A 20,828-nucleotide genomic window follows, 5' to 3' on the forward strand; every position below is an offset into this window, starting at 1 on the left:
TCCCTAAAAATAAATATAAGGGGAGGGAAGAAAAGGACACACCTACCAGGGGAGCTAAATTATAATTTAAAGAGTTAAATTAAAAATATTTTAAAAAAAACTTTTGAACACATTTAAAGGAAAGGGAAAGGGTGGTAACAAAAACGTCAGGCAGGGATTAGATTACTGCTGGTTAAAAATAAAGTTAAGGCGATTAGTTTGAAAGAAAATGAACCATTAAATGTTAAGCCCAACTAATTACTGGTAAGGCGTGCTTGAGAAAGTAATGTTTAAGAGTTGTTAGAATGGGTTGACTGCGGGAAGAATAGCTTGAACACACCTCAGTCTACAATGTGTCGCACGTTTAGCGTGCATTGTTGAACACACCCCAACCTAGGTTCAGAAACTTAGGCAGGGGGGTATCCCAGGTTGGGGGGGGGGAAGGGGGTCAAATAGATTACATCTATTCCCTCCTTCCCCACTTACACTTTACTCTTTGTAAACAATGATATAAGCCATTTTTTATTTTTTAGCTCATTCCAACTGTAGATTATATTTAACTATATTCTAACCACTGGCCCTGAGTGTATTATTTATAGTTCTTGCTTGATGTCTTCGTTCTTAATGAACAAATATAGGACCGTAACAGGCGCGCTTCTAACATAATATTATCGCATCTAGCAAATCGTATTAAATATCCACTCGGTCACGTGGTTTCAATAGCTCGTGACACGCCGACGTGAGTGCTGTTTGAGGTATGGTAAATACGAGCGTTGAAACACACAAGGAGACAGCTGCTGACACGGTTACAGTTCCTGTTCAGTACAATAGGCTTGTCTCCCTTAGTTATACCAACACTACTTTGCTGGGAGCCTCTTTTATGTTTGTTTTTTTTACTTTCTCGTATATACGAAGTATAGAGAAAGTATTGTAATCGTGCAAAAAAAAAAATCGAGATTTTTACAAATCTCGACGTTTTACACCTCACTGATACGGAAAAATATAATTTTGCAATCTTGTCCGTATGTCTGTGTGTGTGTGTGTCTGTGTGTCTGTCTGTCCGTGTGTAAACACGATAACTTGAGTACCGTTACTGCTAGGTTGATGAAATTTCATATATAAGTATTTTATCAAAATCGTAGATCCGTATCAACTTTTGAGCGATTTCCGATAACCGGAAGTGGTACTTTTTCTACTTTGAATTTTTCAAAAGCCTATAACTTGAGTACTATTTCAGATAGATAAATGAAATTTCACATGTAAGTAAAAAATCTAATTCTCTACCTTCTGTTAAATTTTGAGCAATTTCCGTTGACTGGAAGTAGTAATTTACGCTACTTCCGATTTCTCAAAAAACTAATGTAAATTTTAAAAGTACTAATAATATTGCGCACTATTATGCGCTTTTTTATTTCGCGTTCACTTGGTGTGCAATTAATTTGTCTACGAGATTTTATTCTATTTTTAAAACTTTAAGTATTTAAAATGGATTAAAAATCATGTCTATAGCCCGAGTTCCCATCCCCTGTTATTTTATATAAGAATATTCGAGAAAGTTTAGGGGAGATCACTCCCGGTTTATTTAATCTTGCAACGTTTTTTTTTTTTTTTAATAAGGGCCCAAATTAAAAAAAAATAATCTAGATTTTTTTGCCAACATGGATGCACACATTTTAATTCAAAAATTTGTAAGATACATTTTTAAAATTCTAAAAAATTTAGTTGAATGGAACTGCTTTGATCATATTTCCTTAGGAAAACTACATAGACATGAATAGGTTAACTGTTTTTTCAGGGTACCGAGCGCTGGTTCCGATTGTGTGAGAACGTCTGATTAACATCCCCCTCTCTTCCCCCATGCCCAGTAAGCCTAGATAGGATGTAGCTCATTGATACTCATTGCCGTGAAGCTAATAGCTGCACTGAATACAAGGGCTCACTACTATATATATATATATATATATATATATATATATATATATATATATATATATATATATATATATATATATATATATATATATAGGCTAAACATATCTATAGGTTATATATGATTTCCTTTATTTACACTGAATCTCTTGGGTTTAATCTAACTTTCTACAAAAAATTCTGTAAACTTGAAATGATCGCCGTATTCGCGTTGTGAGTTCCCCTTGAGACACAGCACGAGTGAAACGAATACATCAATGTTTATTTCATAGGATCTCTTTACTATAACCCCCCCCCCCCCCTTTCTCCTATCCCAAGGGGTTTGCTAGTTAAGAGAAACAAAAGTTTTAAATATTTTACTGACGTATTTACAAAATCATATATCTTGTGGTAATTTGAACCGTCAATGACGGTAGTTTCTACGAAACAGATCCACAACACGCTAGTTAAAAAACATTAGAACTATCTTAATTATCTAGATTTTTCAAGAGACAGCTCAGCAGTAAACACGCTAGATGCTAATCTTTTAAATAGGAGTTTCCTCTTTAGCGAAGTTGATTGGTCGGCTTAGGGAGGAGATGACAAACTGTTTTCAGTTCAAGTAAATGTTTTCATCATAACATCTTGGTGCCCCCCCCCCCCAAGATAATCGACCGCCCCCTTCTCCCCCCGAACAAAACGGAATTTAAATAGAAAACATATACTTTTACCAGTGTCCGCCCCCCCCCCCCCGAAAATATCAAGTGTCCCCCCCTACCCCCCCCCCCCCCCCCCGGGAGGAAAAAGTCTGGAAGAAACACTGAAATCTTATGATGCTCTCTAATGTGCGTCAGTCATCTCGCACACGTCAACTTCCCACTACGCAAAATAAATTTTAAATTAAAAAATAAATACACAGCTTTTTAGTCAGATTTTCTCAGTAAATTTGTATATTTAATGTTTTCCCTTACACTTACATGATTAATAGTTGCTACGTGACCTTGAGCATGTTGCAAACCTGAGGATCGTCTGCTAGGTCAACTAAACTAAATCTTGTCTTTGACGATCTAACAAAGTGCTTGATTCACTCCAGATAAACATTTTAAAGTGCTAAATCTAGGTCTAGTACAAACCTAACACGACTTAAAACAATATTTTTAATTGAAGCTGAATCATCGATTTTTAAATAGCGTTTTACTAAATGTGCTTTTACAGACTTCGTATAAAGTTAATGAGTTGCCAAATGTCATTTGATACTAACTAGTGTCAAGTACATGTCACGTGACATCTGCTAATGCCAGAAAAGTACATTTTCGAACCTGACGGTCTATGGTGCAAGTGAAGTAGAGTTCACCTATTTCTGTGACCGCAGCGTATGAAAAGATAATGTAATCAGCACTATGCCCAGCCGCCTTTACTTTCCCTAACGTGAGTTAGGAACACATTAGAGCTTACTGACTTGAACCCGGATTCGAACTGGAAATAGTCGGGTTATCGGTCTAGCGCTCTACCGCTAGGCCACGTCATATTAGCTCTTACCTTTCACCAAAAACCAGACAAGCTCTTGCTTCTTGTATTCGAACCAGAACCATATGAGTAGGGGGATATAGGGAGCAGTATTACAGCAGTATTACATGAGTATTACAGCAGTATGAGCATTTGCTGAATGTTTAACGTCAACTGCGTATAGCTTCTAATTAAAGGCTATTTAAAATAAAAGAAGACCTTATCAAATCTACAGTATCAAGTTAAAATAAACATGGCCAACATACATTAACACGGACCCTTTTAAATAAACGTGAACTTATTCAATATACATTTTCAAGGACCAGTTTCAATAAACAAGAATCTAATCATCAAGGACCCTTTTTAATAACCACGAACTTATACAGTCTAATCATCTAGGTCCAGTTTCAATAAACATGAACTTATACAGTCTAATCATCAAGGATCAGTTTCAATAAACATAAACTTATCCAATCCAGAAACTTTCGACGTATTGATTTGAAACGACGATCACAAATCCAGAGGCGTATCCAGGTTTTCGGTGTAGGGGGAGCGGAAATAGCAAAAAAAGGCGCCGAATTTGTAATATGTTCTATATAAGTATATATATATATATATATATATATATATATATATATATATATATATATATATATATAATATATATATATATATATATATATATATAAACACTACAACAAAAACAATGAACGCGGCAAAATCTGTTTCGTAATAATCCTTGAAAAAATTACATAATAATTCCTGGGACATCTATTAAGACTAGTGAAAAGGGGAAATAATCAAAATCTTAATATAAATATGTATATGTCTACATATTTTATTATAAATATTAAAACAAATCAATAATTACTTAAGAATCTAATAAAGTAGCTTAACACTATTTGTTTTTACAAAAATATTTTGTCTACAATCAAAATTAAATATATTGTCATCATAAATGCTAAAGTATTACAGCATAATGAAAGTTTTTAAAATCAGAGTTGGTATAAAAGCCAGCTTTTCAAAATAATAGTAAAAGATTCAGATTAATAGCTCTCATGTAACTAAAATATCAGTCTAACGTTTCAGATCATGCACTTTTTTAATTAGCTACTGACTTTTTGTATTCTTTAAATATAATTATTTGACCTAATGAGAAGGTATGGGTTAGATCACTGTATTGCTCACACACCTTTTACTGGTAATTGCAAAAACAATATTCACAGAGATTTACGTAGCGACCAAATATAATTTTTTAACAAATCAATGTTTAAAACTTTGAGTTTAAAAAGTTTCCAAAAAGGCGCCACTTTGCTAAAAATGGCCAGAGGGGGAGCGGCCGCTCCCCCTGCTCCCCCCCCCCCCCCCTGCGTACGCTACTGCACAAATCCTTCTATCAGATACAACATACGTAGCGAGCGATAATCAGCTGATGCATGCAACACATGCAGACCTTGAACCGTAGACGAGGGCTTTTGGTGGCTTGGTGAGTCACATGACCCCCTCCCACACCAACACACACATATAGGCGCCCGTACCTAACATCTTGGTGGGTCACATAACCTCCCACCCACCCACACACACACATATAGGCGCCCGTACCTAACACCTTGGTGGGTCACATAACCTCCCACCCACCCACACACACACATATAGGCGCCCGTACCAAACATCTTGGTGGGTCACATAACCTCCCATCCACCCACACACACACATATAGGCGCCCGTACCAAACATCTTGGTGGGTCACATAACCTCCCACCCACCCACACACACATATAGGCGCCCGCACCTAACATCTTGGTGGGTCACATAACCTCCCACCCACCCACACACACACATATAGGCGCCCGCACCTAACACCTTGGTGGGTCACATAACCTCCCACCCACACCAACCACATATATAGGCCCCCGCACCTAACATCTTGGTGGGTCACATAACCCCTCACCCACACAAAACCACACATATAGGTGTCCGCATCTAACATATTGGTGGGTCACATAACCTCCCACCCACACCAACCACATATATAGGCGCCCGCACCTAACATCTTGGTGGGTCACATAACCTCCCATCCACCCACACACACACATATAGGCGCCCGCACCTAACACCTTGGTGGGTCACATAACCTCCCACCCACACCAACCACATATATAGGCCCCCGCACCTAACATCTTGGTGGGTCACATAACCCCTCACCCACACAAAACCACACATATAGGTGTCCGCATCTAACATATTGGTAGGTCACATAACCTCCCACCCACACCAACCACATATATAGGCCCCCGCACCTAACATCTTGGTGGGTCACATAACCCCTCACCCACACAAAACCACACATATAGGTGTCCGCATCTAACATATTGGTAGGTCACATGCCCCCCCCCCCCCCCACCCACACAAACCCACACATATAGGCGCCCGTACATAAGACATGGTCGGTCACATTACCTCTGTTTAACGTTATTTATGTTGTTTTTCTTTAAAGTCATTTGTACTAGTTTTGGCCGAGAAAATTAGATACATTTCATAGCGTCGTCTTGATTAGTAGAGCTATAGATCCAAATCAAATTTGATGGCATAGTTCATTTCTTCATATTCTAAAATTGGAAGATAACGGCATTAGTGTTGTGTACTTTCCGTAGTTTAAACATGCGGAATGTGACGTCATTGTTTTCTGCGTTCTTGTCACAACTATCAATACTTTTTCGTTTGCTTAATTAAAAATGTGTTTCTACATTCGAATATGCCTTTATTTTTCTTTTTTTTCTTTAAATAACATTTAATTTATACATTTAATACATCTAACATATTATTTTCAACAAAAGTCCCTATGATTAAGTTCTCTATACATCGCTGAAGATACGGATCTGATACCTTCGGGAAATATGCTGCAGACAGAGAGAAGTGCGCACATGGGCTTTTATATATTAGGATTAGTAAACAGGTAATTACGCTAGTGGTCAATTAAAACTGACAACTTCGCATTGGTCTCGCCTGCCGAGGACCCCCCCCCCCAATCCATAAAAACACAACCTTTGTGACGCCCATGCCAGCGACCATGCCCTGTACCTTATCTCAATCAATAGCGCATGTTCTCAGATCGCCTGGCCGATACTCTTTGCTCAAATCGGATGACACACCACCTGGTCGTCTGCTCACGACACGACTGGCTGGCAACTTCCTGTCTGACCAAAACACGCGAGAGACTCTCGTTTGCCTCGCCATACCTGGCCAGATTTTCTCAAACTTTTTGATTGGCTGACAGACGACAGGTTTTGAGTACACAGTTGCACAGTTAAGATTTTTCTGACTTAAACGAAGGTTGCTTAACTTTGGAAATAACAAGGTAAGCTAAACTAATTCCTAATTTTTTAATTTAATTATTGCATTTTTTATTTTAATCAGGTCATATTTTGAAAATAAAAACGATTAAAATAACAAGATAAGCTAAAGTTCACTTTGCATGTGTGTATGTCTATCTTTGTGTCTGTAAAAGTGTTTGAGTGTATATGTTAATTTTCTTTAGTCTTTATTTGAATGAAAGAAAAATTTTCACTAATTAGGTTGATGAGTTTTCAAAAAATTGTGTTTAAGGTGCGGACTATAGGCTATCCACACCTGTTTCTTTAGTGCTACTCAAACTGTGATATACTAGGGTCTGGGTAAGGTCATTAGCCAAAGTGTATTTTATCACCTAAAAAGTCTAGTACCTGTTCTAGTGCAATTAGTGAAAGTTTATTTTATCACCTAGAAAGTCTAGTACCTCTTCTAGATCCATTAGTGAAAGTGTATTTTATCACCTAGAAAGTCTAGTACCTGTTCTAGTGCAATTAGTGAAAGTTTATTTTATCACCTAGAAAGTCTAGTACCTCTTCTAGATCCATTAGTGAAAGTGTATTTTATCACCTAGAAAGTCTAGTACCTGTTCTAGTGCAATTAGTGAAAGTTTATTTTATCACCTAGAAAGTCTAGTACCTCTTCTAGATCCATTAGTGAAAGTGTATTTTATCACCTAGAAAGTCTAGTACCTGTTCTAGTGCAATTAGTGAAAGTTTATTTTATCACCTAGAAAGTCTAGTACCTGTTCTAGATCCATTAGTGAAAGTGTATTTTATCACCTAGAAAGTCTAGTACCTGTTCTAGTGCAATTAGTGAAAGTGTATTTTATCACCTAGAAAGTCTAGTACCTGTTCTAGTGCAATTAGTGAAAGTTTATTTTATCACCTAGAAAGTCTAGTACCTCTTCTAGATCCATTAGTGAAAGTGTATTTTATCACCTAGAAAGTCTAGTACCTGTTCTAGTGCAATTAGTGAAAGTTTATTTTATCACCTAGAAAGTCTAGTACCTCTTCTAGATCCATTAGTGAAAGTGTATTTTATCACCTAGAAAGTCTAGTACCTGTTCTAGTGCAATTAGTGAAAGTTTATTTTATCACCTAGAAAGTCTAGTACCTGTTCTAGATCCATTAGTGAAAGTGTATTTTATCACCTAGAAAGTCTAGTACCTGTTCTAGTGCAATTACTGAAAGTTTATTTTATCACCTAGAAAGTCTAGTACCTGTTCTAGATCCATTAGTGAAAGTGTATTTTATCACCTAGAAAGTCTAGTACCTGTTCTAGTGCAATTAGTGAAAGTTTATTTTATCACCTAGAAAGTCTAGTACCTGTTCTAGATCCATTAGTGAAAGTGTATTTTATCACCTAGAAAGTCTAGTACCTGTTCTAGTGCAATTAGTAAAAGTTTATTTTATCACCTAGAAAGTCTAGTACCTGTTCTAGATCCATTAGTGAAAGTGTATTTTATCACCTAGAAAGTCTAGTTCCTGTTCTAGTGCAATTAGTGAAAGTGTATTTTATCACCTAGAAAGTCTAGTACCTGTTCTAGATCCATTAGTGAAAGTGTATTTTATCACCTAGAAAGTCTAGTACCTGTTCTAGTGCAATTAGTGAAAGTGTATTTTATCACCTAGAACGTCTAGTACCTGTGTTAACTGTTCTAGTTCTATTGCTGGACGATTGTATGTTTGGGATTTAGCAAGAAAAAGGCCATCCACCATCAACCCCCGAACGAAATAGAATTTATATACACAATACTTTAACCACCCCCTAAATTGAGAAAAATGTATGAAAGAAACACTGTCATAAACGACGTCAAACTGCTGCCAGTGAGGATCTGGGGGTGGGAAGTTTTGTGACGATGGGAAAGGGGATGTTTAGAAACTGTGACGGCAAATTGTTGCATTTTAAAAAGTGAAATTAGGCGTGTTGTAAAGTGTAATAAAAATCGATTCGGTTTGACCGAGAACCATAAATATTTTTTACAAAGAAATTCGATGTTTCTAAAAAAAAGCCTGCCATTTTGAATGGGGTTTTAGACTGTCGTGTGACGTCATTTTAGGGGTGTGTTGGAGTCTAACTTTTTGCGATAACGAGTGACAATACAGGAGGGTGAGAGGGCGAGGAAAAACAGTAAAAAAAATAAAAAATAAAAAGAAGACGTGAAGTCGTTTATAAATTACCCTAAGCACCAAACTGGGTTTTCAAATACTTTAGAAAAACATTCGCAAAAAAAAAAAAAACTTAATTTAAAACAAATCCTTGGCTAAAATAATTGACCGAGGAATTCAACCTACTTATAAGAAAATTAACAACTGTGCTTGCTTTGAGCAGTGGGTCTCAAGTTACGCTTGTGAGATTGGAAACGAATGTGATCTTTTAAGGTGCGTGCTACTGGGTCTTTCAGTAAAGAAGTAAAGACATCTCGCTTTTATGTTGAGTGATTTTCATCATCACTGCCTCCCCCCCCCCCCTCGAATAAAAACAACTCTGACGAATTGTGAGTGTTTACTCATTCTAGAAATGACTGATGAAGTAATGTTTCACTTTCCTACCCCCACCCCGTCCATTCTTCACATTACACTGGTCATCTTCACGAATTCTTCCCATTCCCTACCCCCTCCAATAAATACAATAAATTATGAAATCAGTTTTTCTAGAAAATCACCGTGACAAAACTCATGACCAGCCTACACGTGACGTCATCAGTTTGTGTGTTCTATTGACGTGCGTGTGTGGCCCGTCTATTTTAAACCAATTCGCCGTCCCATTAGCCCTAGTTATTCCATGGGATTTATAGGAGCTTATCTTTTTCTTCACGCTAGTCTTACGTCACACACGGAGTGTGGTAAATAGACAATGTCAGCATCATCAGCCGTCTACTGACAAGACAGCTATACATATACAAAAAACACACACATAATTATATATATATATATATATATATATATATATATATATATATATATATATATATATATATATATATATATATATATATATAAATGCAAATAACATATATACACACATATATATATATATATATATATATATATATATATATCACACTCAATACGTTTTATTCTTTTAACCATATATTAATTCATAGTCTCTTAAACATGTCTGTTACTACGACTGAGTCACCTATCACAGTTGTACACTTTAAATACATTGACGGACACCCCAGGTAAGAGACCACGTACAGCTGGCCTACATCCACACAACAGCTCACCTGTTAACGGATCAGTTACCTGTTGACACGTGAGTGCAGAAAGAAAAAAATTCTAATGTTCAAACGGTGCTCACTGAAAGGGGTGGGGGCGTTATGGTAGCCGTATGGCTTATTTGACATATATTCCTATGACAATTTTATCAGAGACAAAAAGAGTCACTCAACATCCTTAAGGGTTCTTCATCGACTGCATCAACAATTTTTTGTCCTATTTTTATCCCCCCCCCCCTCTCCCGCACTCTCCCTTCATTGTCACCAAAATGTAGACCCCCCTCCTAAAAAGACGTACCGTTTCAGACGCCCCAAGGTTGTAAATATTTTCTCAAATATTACGTATTTCCTTTAATGAAAGGGATATAGCCAAACAAATGTAAATAATATAGCTAGCGTTAACTTTCTACTAGATGCCAAAAAAGCTAATTATTATTTAAATTGAAAATTTTAGCAAATCCAGCTTATGGTCAGGTGTATACATCAATTTTTAAAAATTGCAAAACAGCTGCTTCAATTCATAATTCAGCTCAAATATTACTTTTTAGATTTCAATAATGTGACTTCATATTTCTTAACCCCCCCCCCCTCACAAATGTCGCACATCGTCACAGATACCCATCCCTTCTCCACAGAATTGTGACCTCTTTCCCTATCCCCTCCCCTCACTGAAGAGATACATGAAAGAAACTGCTAGACAAACGTCACCAAGGAGTCCTTGACATTGGGGTTTAGATTATCCCGGACAGCGATTGACATAATACATTTAAAATCCACATATTTGAATAGTCGATGCAGTGAGAGCAAAGTAAGTAGTTCTCATCATAGATCATGATTGAAATCCCGTGCTAATCACGCTGTGTTATCAGCTGCAGCCTTCAATCAATGTGATGCCCCGATGTATAGGATTGTGTTGGGCGTCATGTGAAGGATTTGATGAGTTGAGAATACAATTTTATTGGCAATAAAGACAGGGCTAATTGTCATATAGCGATGTAACAGGAAGGTGGGGGGGGGGGGGGGGGGGGGAAGAGGTAGTCACTTAATGCTTCAAACACAGGGCGTCTATCTGCAACACAGCGGTGACTATTTACAACACAGGACAGGGGCGGCTATCTACAACATAGGGGCGACTATCTACAGGGGCGGCTATCTACAACACAGCGGCGGCTATCTACAACATGGGGCAACTATCTACAGGGGCGACTATCTACATGGGCGGCTATCCACAATACAGGGGCGGCTATCTACAATATTGGGACAGGGGCAACACAATCACACGCACAAAGACACTTCCATGACAGCCCTCAACAGACAAGATAATTTAGTTATTTTTTAATTCGATTTAACTCCAGAAATCAAATTCTCCCATCAACAATGCATCTCCTCACCCCCCCCCCCTTGCAACCAGAAATCTTAACGCCGAAGAATATTTAGATACTCATGTAGGCTACATGCCTCACTCTAGCTGGCTGTAATAAAACGACAAACACCATCTGTTGCCCTTTCTCGATGGCTTAGATCGATTTTAGTTCAGGTATGTGGCGATAGCGAATCTTTGGCTCATAGCTGTGTGTGGGGGGGGGGGGAGGTAACTTCTCTAGGCAAGTCTGTGTGTGTGTAGGGGGGGGGAGTAACTTCTCTAGGCAAGTCTGTATGGGGGGGGGAGTAACTTCTCTAGGCAAGTCTGTATGGGGGAAAGTAACTTCTCTAGGCAAGTCTGTATGGGGGAAAGTTACTTCTCTGGGCAAGTCAGTGGGGGGGGGGGGGAAGTAACGTCTCTAGGCAAGTCTGTGTGGGTGAAAGTAACTTCTCTAGGCAAGTCTGTATGGGGGAAAGTAACTTCTCTAGGCTAGTCTGTGTTGGGGAGAAAGTAACTTCTAGGCAAGTCTGTGTGGGGGAAAGTTACTTCTCTAGGCTAGTCTGTGTGTGGAAAAGCTACTTTTCAAGGCAAGTCTGTCTCAAGCAGATTTTTCAGCATGGCGGTGTGTGTGTGTGTGTGTGGGGTGGGGGTGGTGGTAAATGACTTTACACTCATGGGCTAGGGGTCAGATGTAATGGGTAAACATTGTGCGTGTACAGTATGACGTAACACCTTTGCATACTTCACTTGCAGTAATACTTTGAGTTTTCCGTTGCGAAAGGGAAACAAATCTATTAATATTTTAAAGAAACAAAAAGGGCGGATTAAAAAAAAACAAACTGTAATTAGCCGAGATGGAGAGTAAGGTTGAAATACGACATCTATTTTTTAAAGGGGGGGGGGGGGGGAGGGGGAGGGGCGGGTCTGGTTTCCAACATTCGCACTCCGTTGCTGTCAGTGTTTCTTCCAGGCATCTCTTCGGGGGGGGGGGGGATCCGCCATCACCCCACATCCGTACACCTAAGCCCCTCATTCACACACTGACACCCACACTTACACCCGCACACCTAAACCCCACATCCCCACACCTAAACCCCACATCCCCCACATGCACACACCTACACTCCACATTCATATCGTCTGTCTCAAATATCTGAGACAAGTGTGAAATTGATTGGTCAGTTTGCATTATAAATGTAACCAGAGCACGTATTCATTGTTTTTTTTGGATATATATATATATATATATATATATATATGTATATATATATATATTCATGTTGTTATGAGACGTATAGTTTCAAGTTATTGGATGTATTGTTTCGTCTTGTTATTATAGTTTCATGTTATTAGATGTAGTTTCGTGTTGTTATTTTTTTTTTTTAAATTAATTAATTAATTATTTTTTTTATTTTTTTAAAATTTGTGTGTGTGTGTGTGTTGTTATTGAACGTATAGTTTTGTGTTATATTGAATGTGTAGTTTCCTATTGTTTTTTGGATATATTATTTCGTCTTGTTATTAGACATATAGTTTCATGTTATTGGATGTAGTTTCATGCAAATATAATTCAGTCTTTTTATTATTTCATAACTTAATCACGATTTTAAGGAAAAATCTTGGTGTTTAAAAAAATTGAACTAATTATTAATGTATTTCGTAATCTTTATTAAAAACGTTGACTTGTTGACAGGTGAAATGAAAAGCTAATTCCCTTTGGTAAATACTGTTGTATTAGGGGAAGTAACTCATGGTAGTTAGGGAATTAGACCTGCTCCATCGCTCCCCCAACACACACTATCGTCAGACTAGTTGGGGTGGTGTTGACTATTAATCCATATATAAAACAAGCTATGTCAATTATAGCATAAAATACCTTTTATCAAAGTTAAAAAAAAATAAACTTCTGGTGATAATTAGTCAGGTCACACTTAAGTAGAAGACATGTATACTTGCGCAACTGCACGCTAATTAGAAAAAAACAACAACAACTGTAAATGGTTTTTTATAAGTCAGTGTGCTTCATCTTTACAAAGTACTTTAGCTGTTTACTTTGAGGAAGTGTGTTCCTTTTCATTATATATATATATATATATATATATATATATATATATATATATATATATGTACAAGTGTATAAATGCGTGAATATGTGTATTAGTGTGAATATGTGTGATTGCGTGTTTCTGTGTGTAAATCTATGTCAGTGAGTGAATATGTGTGATTGTGTGTGTGTGTGTGTAGATCTATGTCAGTGAGTGAATATGTGTGATTGTGTGTGTGTCTGTGTGTAGATCTATGTCATTGAGTGAATATGTGTGATTGTGTGTGTCTGTGTGTAAATCTATGTCAATGAGTGAATATGTATGCACGCGTAAATGCACGTGCAAGACGGTTTAAAAATAAATGAAATACATTTCTCCCCCACGTAATAGAAGAATGACGATTGTATTACCAATATTGCCCGTGTATCGATTGATGTCTTAGGGCTGGTAGACACACGTCATGCAGACAAATCTAATAGATACAAATCGTATTGGAAACTGTGGCGTAATAAGGGTTTTGAACAAATCGTTTTTGTTTCTTTTTCGTAAGAGATCCAGCACTGAACGTATACTTGCGATTTTTAAGTCTATAAAAAATAGAAATAATTTTTACAAGTTTAGATTACCATGCTTTGAATGCTAAAACTAAGAAAAACAATAGTGCACAAACCAAAACTAGAATCAATTTTATAGTGTACAGCTTTATTTTTTTTTGACTTCAATATTTAACAGATTCCATGGAATGTTTGTTGTTATTAGCAAGACAATTATAACTCTAAAACTTGAGCAGAGAAAAAGGTTGTTAATAACACAAGAAGAGGAATGGGTGGCATTCGGTTACCGAAGTGAGATCTGGTAGTCATGGTGATGGCAGTGTAGCCTCCGCGCTGTTCGTCAAAAGGCTAAAATCAAATATTCAAACCCAAGCTGGCCCTCAGTTTGAAATGAAAACGATAGTAGATTGATTTCCCTCCCTTGTGTTGACTGGTCATATAGTCGTGAGTTGTGTTGTATATATATATATATATATATATATATACTTTATCTAAACCACGATAACAAGATAAAAAATCTTGCCTACGCCACTGTATACATAACATATATATCCCCCTCCTCCTCCACACGTTTAGCTTAACGATTCAAAGACCTGTACCATCTCACGCGTAGGTTCGTGACATCATATATCTACGATTCCCCCCCCCCCCACCAATACAGAGCTACAGCCGTATGTCCACATAGTGTTGTCTTTTGCCCTCATCTGTATGTTAACATGTCGACCTTTGTGTTTGTGCCTATGAGTTAACATACCGACCTTTGACCTTTACTTTCAGGCGCCATGAGAAGCCTGCTCCTCCTGCTGGTGGCAGTCTTCGCCCAGCTCTTCACCGCCCCCCTCTACGCCGAGGAAGCTACCCCTGCCCCTGCCGTCACAGACGCCCCACCCACAGCCAACTCTACCACCCCGTCCCATGAGAACGTGACCGCCGTAGCGCCGGTGAATCAGACCGAGAAGCCCAACGCCACGAATCCCATCAACACCACGGATGTTGTGACCAGCGCGCCGCCCGGAAATGACACTGCCAACCCGCCCAGCAACCCGAACAACACCTCGACCGATGCGGCCAGTAACTCCACCAACAACCCGCCCAACAACTTGATCAGCAATACGACCACTGTCCAACCCAACAGCTTGACCAACAACTCGACCACTGTCCAACCTACGGCTACCAACAACACGACCACTGTCCAGCCAACTGCTACCAACAACACCGGCTCCAGCGCTGCCCAGATGACCACCACACTTCCGGTGACCCCTACAACCCAAGTCAGCCCAGAGTGCCTCAACGGTTACCTTCAGTGGTGGGGCGAGACCAGACTTCAGTGTGAGCCCCCAGTCAACTCCACCTGGTTGGTGCTATAGGTTTTTATGTCATCTTTTCGGACCATTTCACTCAAACATTCACTCTGTTACAATAATACGATCTTTTCGGACCATTTCACTCAAACATTCACTCTGTTACAATAATACGATCTTTTCGGACCATTTCACTCAAACATTCACTCTGTTACAATAATACGATCTTTTCGGACCATTTCACTCAAACATTCACTCTGTTACAATAATACGATCTTTTCGGACCATTTCACTCAAACATTCACTCTGTTACAATAATACGATCTTTTCGGACCATTTCACTCAAACATTCACTCTGTTACAATAATACGATCTTTTCGGACCATTTCACTCAAACATTCACTCTGTTACAATAATACGATCTTTTCGGACCATTTCACTCAAACATTCACTCTGTTACAATAATACGATCTTTTCGGACCATTTCACTCAAACATTCACTCTGTTACAATAATACGATCTTTTCGGACCATTTCACTCAAACATTCACTCTGTTACAATAATACGATCTTTTCGGACCATTTCACTCAAACATTCACTCTGTTACAATAATACGATCTTTTCGGACCATTTCACTCAAACATTCACTCTGTTACAATAATACGATCTTTTCGGACCATTTCACTCAAACATTCACTCTGTTACAATAATACGATCTTTTCGGACCATTTCACTCACCCTATTACAACCGTTTCATCTTTTGGGACCATTCACTCTAATACAACCATTTTATCTTTTGGGGCCATTTCACTCACACATTCACTCTAATACAACCATTTTATCTTTTGGGGCCATTTCACTCACACATTCACTCTAATACAACCATTTAATCTTATGTGACCATTTCATTCACACAATCATTCACTCTATTTCAACCATTTTATCTTTTGGGACCGCTTCATTCACACATTCACTCTATCACAACCCATTTAATCTTTTGGGACCATTTCACTTACACATTAACTCTATTACAATCATACGGTCTTTTCGGACCATTTTTGCGCATTCCCCGAACACTTCTAAATAGTTCTATCGTCCGCACTGACGAAATCCGATCGTGAATCATGTTTCGGGTGTGTCTTGACCTCCACCAAACCCCTGATTCTGACTCCCCGAACCCCTGTGGTTGTATGGAACCCAGATGTCGAACCACTGTCTTCCTTAGACAATGTGCATGTGTCACTTACAAATGCTCTCAGTTTCATGATCTTTTATGTCAGGACTAAAACCACATTTTTAAACTTTGATTGTTTTATTACTGGGACTGAAGGGAGTGTTCAAATTAGTTTCAAAATGTATCTAAGCCTATATTTTGATAATAAAATACCCCCCCCCCCCCATAACAATCAAGCTGGTAACAAATGTTTGATAGACAGTTCCGGTCTCGATGGCTAATGCGCATTGAGCAGGTAAGGACCGGATATGAGATCGAGCGAGCTATCTAACGACCCGGATAATGTGCACGTGACATACAAACCTCTCGTTAAAAAATATAAAAAACTTTGCTCAGGCAATAAGAGTTTTTGTGTACACTTAAGTTTGTTAATTAGTGGCCCAATATTCAAACAGTGGCCCGATATTCAAACAGTGGCCCGATAGTCCAGACTTTTTTCTCCGGGGAGGGGGGGGGGGGGGGCGGCGGTAGACTTTCTTCCAGATGTCTGGAAGAAGCTCTGTATTCAAACAGTGGCTCGATATTAAAACAGTCGACAATTACGGCATACTAAAAAAAAAGTGGCCAAATACTTAAGTTGTGACCAAATATGTATGCAGTGATGAGACACTAAAACAGTGGCCAAAAACTCACACACTGCTAAAGTACTTACACAGTGGCCTAATTACGTAAGAAGTATATTAAAAAATTGTACTTTGATGTGGATTAACTAATAAGCAGAATATAAGAACAATGCTTTAGCATGTATTGAATAATTAACAATCTATTTTTGTTGTATCTATAAAATCTAGTTGAATCAGGGCAACTGTTAATTGATTGCTGAATGAGTAAATTGTAAAGAGGTCTAGATATAGATCTAGATTATCTAAATATAGATCTAGATTATCTAGATTAAATTATTATTGTAATTCAACACATCAGTGTTAAGCCTACAGTGTAAATCTACATTTACAACTAAGAATATACACTTGAACAAAAGTTGAATTTGAATTGTTCAAGGAATGTTGACTGTTAAACTCATCTAAGGAATGGTGACATACTGTTAGAATCATGTATTAACCTCAGGTTTTATGATTAACGCCATCAACTGATGAATATAGTGTGACTGCACCATCCCTTCATATTCCGAGTTCAAGAAACAAATACACTCTACTTCATCTGCTTAATGAATCTTTACGTAATTAACATATTTTTGTTTGTGACTGAACTATTAGAAATAAGCTTATCTCTCACTATCTCACATCTGGATAAAGTGTAAAAAGCTTAGTTTATGATTTCAGATATTAGGGCCTACAACAATTCTGCAGATTACCCAGATAATGTGCACATTTATGTATCTGGGGCTCTAATAGTAACATAAACTCTGCAGAGGGCATCAGACAGCACACTTACTTTAAAAGAATATTTTCTAGCCCAAAGTGCAAACTAATTATTTTAAATTAGATTCTACACACACACACTCAACTATAGGTCGCCAACTGTTGTGTTAATTTGTTTTGCATAAAAAATTTGATCAGGTTAAACACAAAAAAGGTTTGTTTAGATGTACTGATATGTATCAAACAGAAATAGTGGGTTGATTTTTATGCAGTACCAGATGTTTATAGGGGATGGTGGGGATTACAAAAATAAACTTCACAAAAGAATTCTACTGTACATACACATTTAACAACATACATCACATATCATCACAAAAATCAGATTGCCACTCTCTGATCCAAAACCTTTTTCTATATTCTTATTCTTATTCAATTTTAGTGCTTTAAATAATAATTCTAATTAGAGGGTAATAATTCAATGAGAAATATATTAAAACACTATATTATCTCCCTTTTGCATATTGTACAATATTAAAACACTTTATTACCTCCCTTCACAAAAGCTTCACACATTATAAAATATTAAAACACTTTATTACCTCCCTTAACAAAAGCTTCACACATAAAATATTAAAACACTTTATTACCTCCCTTTACCAAAAGCTTCGCAAAATGTTCAGAATCTGAGAAGAAAAAGCTGACGGATCTGAGTTGCTATCTGACTGGCGTGGTCAAGAAAGATGACAACTCGAGCTGCCTGCGCCAGGTGGTCAAGTGTCTGGCCAGTAGCCCAAGCCTCGTCAACTCAAAACTATCTTTCTGTAGCGCTGAGAAGCTGCCGGAAATCAAATCCTGCTTCACCAAGACAGACAATAGGTGGGTAAAATGCATTCCATCTTTAAGAACATATTTTGTTATTTTTACCATATTAGATGACAGCTAGTGGCACCAATCAAGGGTTTTAGTGATTTGTCCAGCATGTGGGTATGTGTACATTGCTTGCTGAGTTACCCTTTATGTATAAACAATCTATTACTAATTGGATAATTAAAATTGCCACTTTTCCAGACAAAATCTTAATGAACAAAACAAATCCTAATTAAAAAGTTTTATACTAACTGCTTATTTAAACAAAAATACTATTAATTTACATCAATTAACATGAGAACAAATCTGAAAAATAAAAGAAACTACAGGTCACCTCTTAAAGACGGAATGGTCGAATGGTAGAGCGTTTGGCTTCTAGCCCAAAGGTCTTGAGTTCGGATCTCGGTTCAGGCTTGTGACTGTGGGACGTCCCTGAGTCCATCAAGCTCTGATGGGTACTTGACTTACATTGGGGAAAGTAAAGGTGGCTGGGCATCCCTTCATATGCCAGGTTCAAGGAACAAATGAACTCTACTTTATCTGCTCAGTGTATCGCTAGGTTTAAACAGAAATGATACTAACTTTACAAGTTACCTTTGTGTAATAAAACCTTTTAATAATTTAATCCCATAAGATATATTGTTTCATGGCCAGTTAACATGCAGATATGACCTGATAAGCCAGACCTATGTCATATAACTTTGTGTGCTTTTTGTTATTGTAAAAGAAATAAATTTTAAAACTTGGTGATCTAAACTCTCCCACTGTTTACCCTTACAGTACTGACCTGCAATGTAGCCAAGCGGAGTACAACCAAATCTATTCATCCATTGGATGCAACAGGTCACGTGTGATCGAGGCCTGCATATTCCTAATATTTTTGGCAGTTCTAGTCGCCAAAGTCTTCCCAGAAGACTAAATCATACCGACGCCATTACCTGCACATTTGGACTTCTATATTACATTCTTTTTAAGTTTAGTTTTGATTGCTTATTTTTAAATTCTAGACAAAAATTGTTTCCTCTGTTGTTGCATAATTTACCATTTTGGTTACACTGTTTGAGAAATATGCAAACCAGAAAGTGTATACCTATACACCTTCTGACAAGTGCATTCAAATTTTTATGCAACTGTTTTTTTTTGGAATGTTAAGGTGACCGGTTTTAAGGTATCGATTCATAACCATGACCTTGATATCGATTTCTTGATGTTGTTGTTTCTTTTGGTCCACTTTGTTTCGGAAACTTTCGATACCTACAGTAATTTGTCTTGAACCATTTCTGCTGCCTGACCCAAGATCAAATTACAAGATCTTTTGATTGAATATTTATGCCTCATCTTGAAACCATTTAAAAACCAGTGCCTTAATCTGAAAGTTTATTATTGAACTCCTATATTAATGTTTATCGATATATCTAGCCAAAATGAATAAAATTCAAGTTTAATTTTTACCATACATAAAAAACTTTACAATTTATAATATAGTTGTCCAAATCATACTTGAATATAAAAATGGTTAACTGAATAAAAAAATTGTTTTGTGCAGAAGAAAAAAAAGGAAAATAAATGAGAAAGACCATTTTGCTGTTATTTTTTTTTAAGTAGACTGATTACACAGACAACGACTGACAAATCTGGACACACCATTTCAAAAACAGCAGCAGCACCAGTGTACTAAAATACAACAACATGAGAGGCATGAAACAAAACTGAACTGAATAACCACTTAAATTGAAGTATGCTGTAGGAATTTTGTAAAATTATCATAGCAGATACTTCTGTGTCAGGAATTTTGTAAAATTATCATAGCAGATACTTCTGTGACAGGTGTTCAAGCACAAAATGGCCAATTTGTTCTATTCAATTTCAGGGATTTGTGTCAGAGGAGCTCTTCTGTATTGTAAGTTAAATAAAACAAGCAGCCAAAACTTCTTGCATATATTTCTTCTTCTATTCATAAAAGTATTAACAAAGTGCTAGAACTGTTAAGGCAATTGTCCTACTTTTGTGATTGGGTAACTTGCCCTCATGTCTATTCTTTTTACATTTTTTATGTACATTCCTTGTAAGTTCTCTATTTATCTGTCAAATTATCTGAAAAGTCATCTTGTATCTATACATTCCATGGAATCTGTTAAATATTTTAAGTAAAAAAATAAAGCTGTACACTATAAAAATTGA

At 37.4% G+C, this 20,828-nt stretch overlaps 1 protein-coding gene across 1 annotated transcript; it reads left to right on the top strand.

The window, feature by feature from the left end:
* The first annotated feature begins 6,534 nt into the window (after nucleotides 1-6,534).
* On the top strand, nucleotides 6,535-20,828 carry LOC131953065 (uncharacterized). Its single transcript, XM_059316087.1, has 4 exons — nucleotides 6,535-6,751; nucleotides 14,704-15,280; nucleotides 18,444-18,656; nucleotides 19,428-20,828. Exons 2-4 carry the CDS (start codon nucleotides 14,709-14,711, stop codon nucleotides 19,564-19,566), a joined length of 924 nt encoding a protein of 307 aa, XP_059172070.1. The 5' UTR covers nucleotides 6,535-6,751; nucleotides 14,704-14,708; the 3' UTR covers nucleotides 19,567-20,828.

This window comes from Physella acuta, unplaced genomic scaffold (assembly GCF_028476545.2).
Source record: "Physella acuta isolate Inbredline_101_S28 unplaced genomic scaffold, ASM2847654v3 ptg000904l, whole genome shotgun sequence".
Lineage (NCBI taxonomy): Eukaryota > Metazoa > Mollusca > Gastropoda > Physidae > Physella > Physella acuta.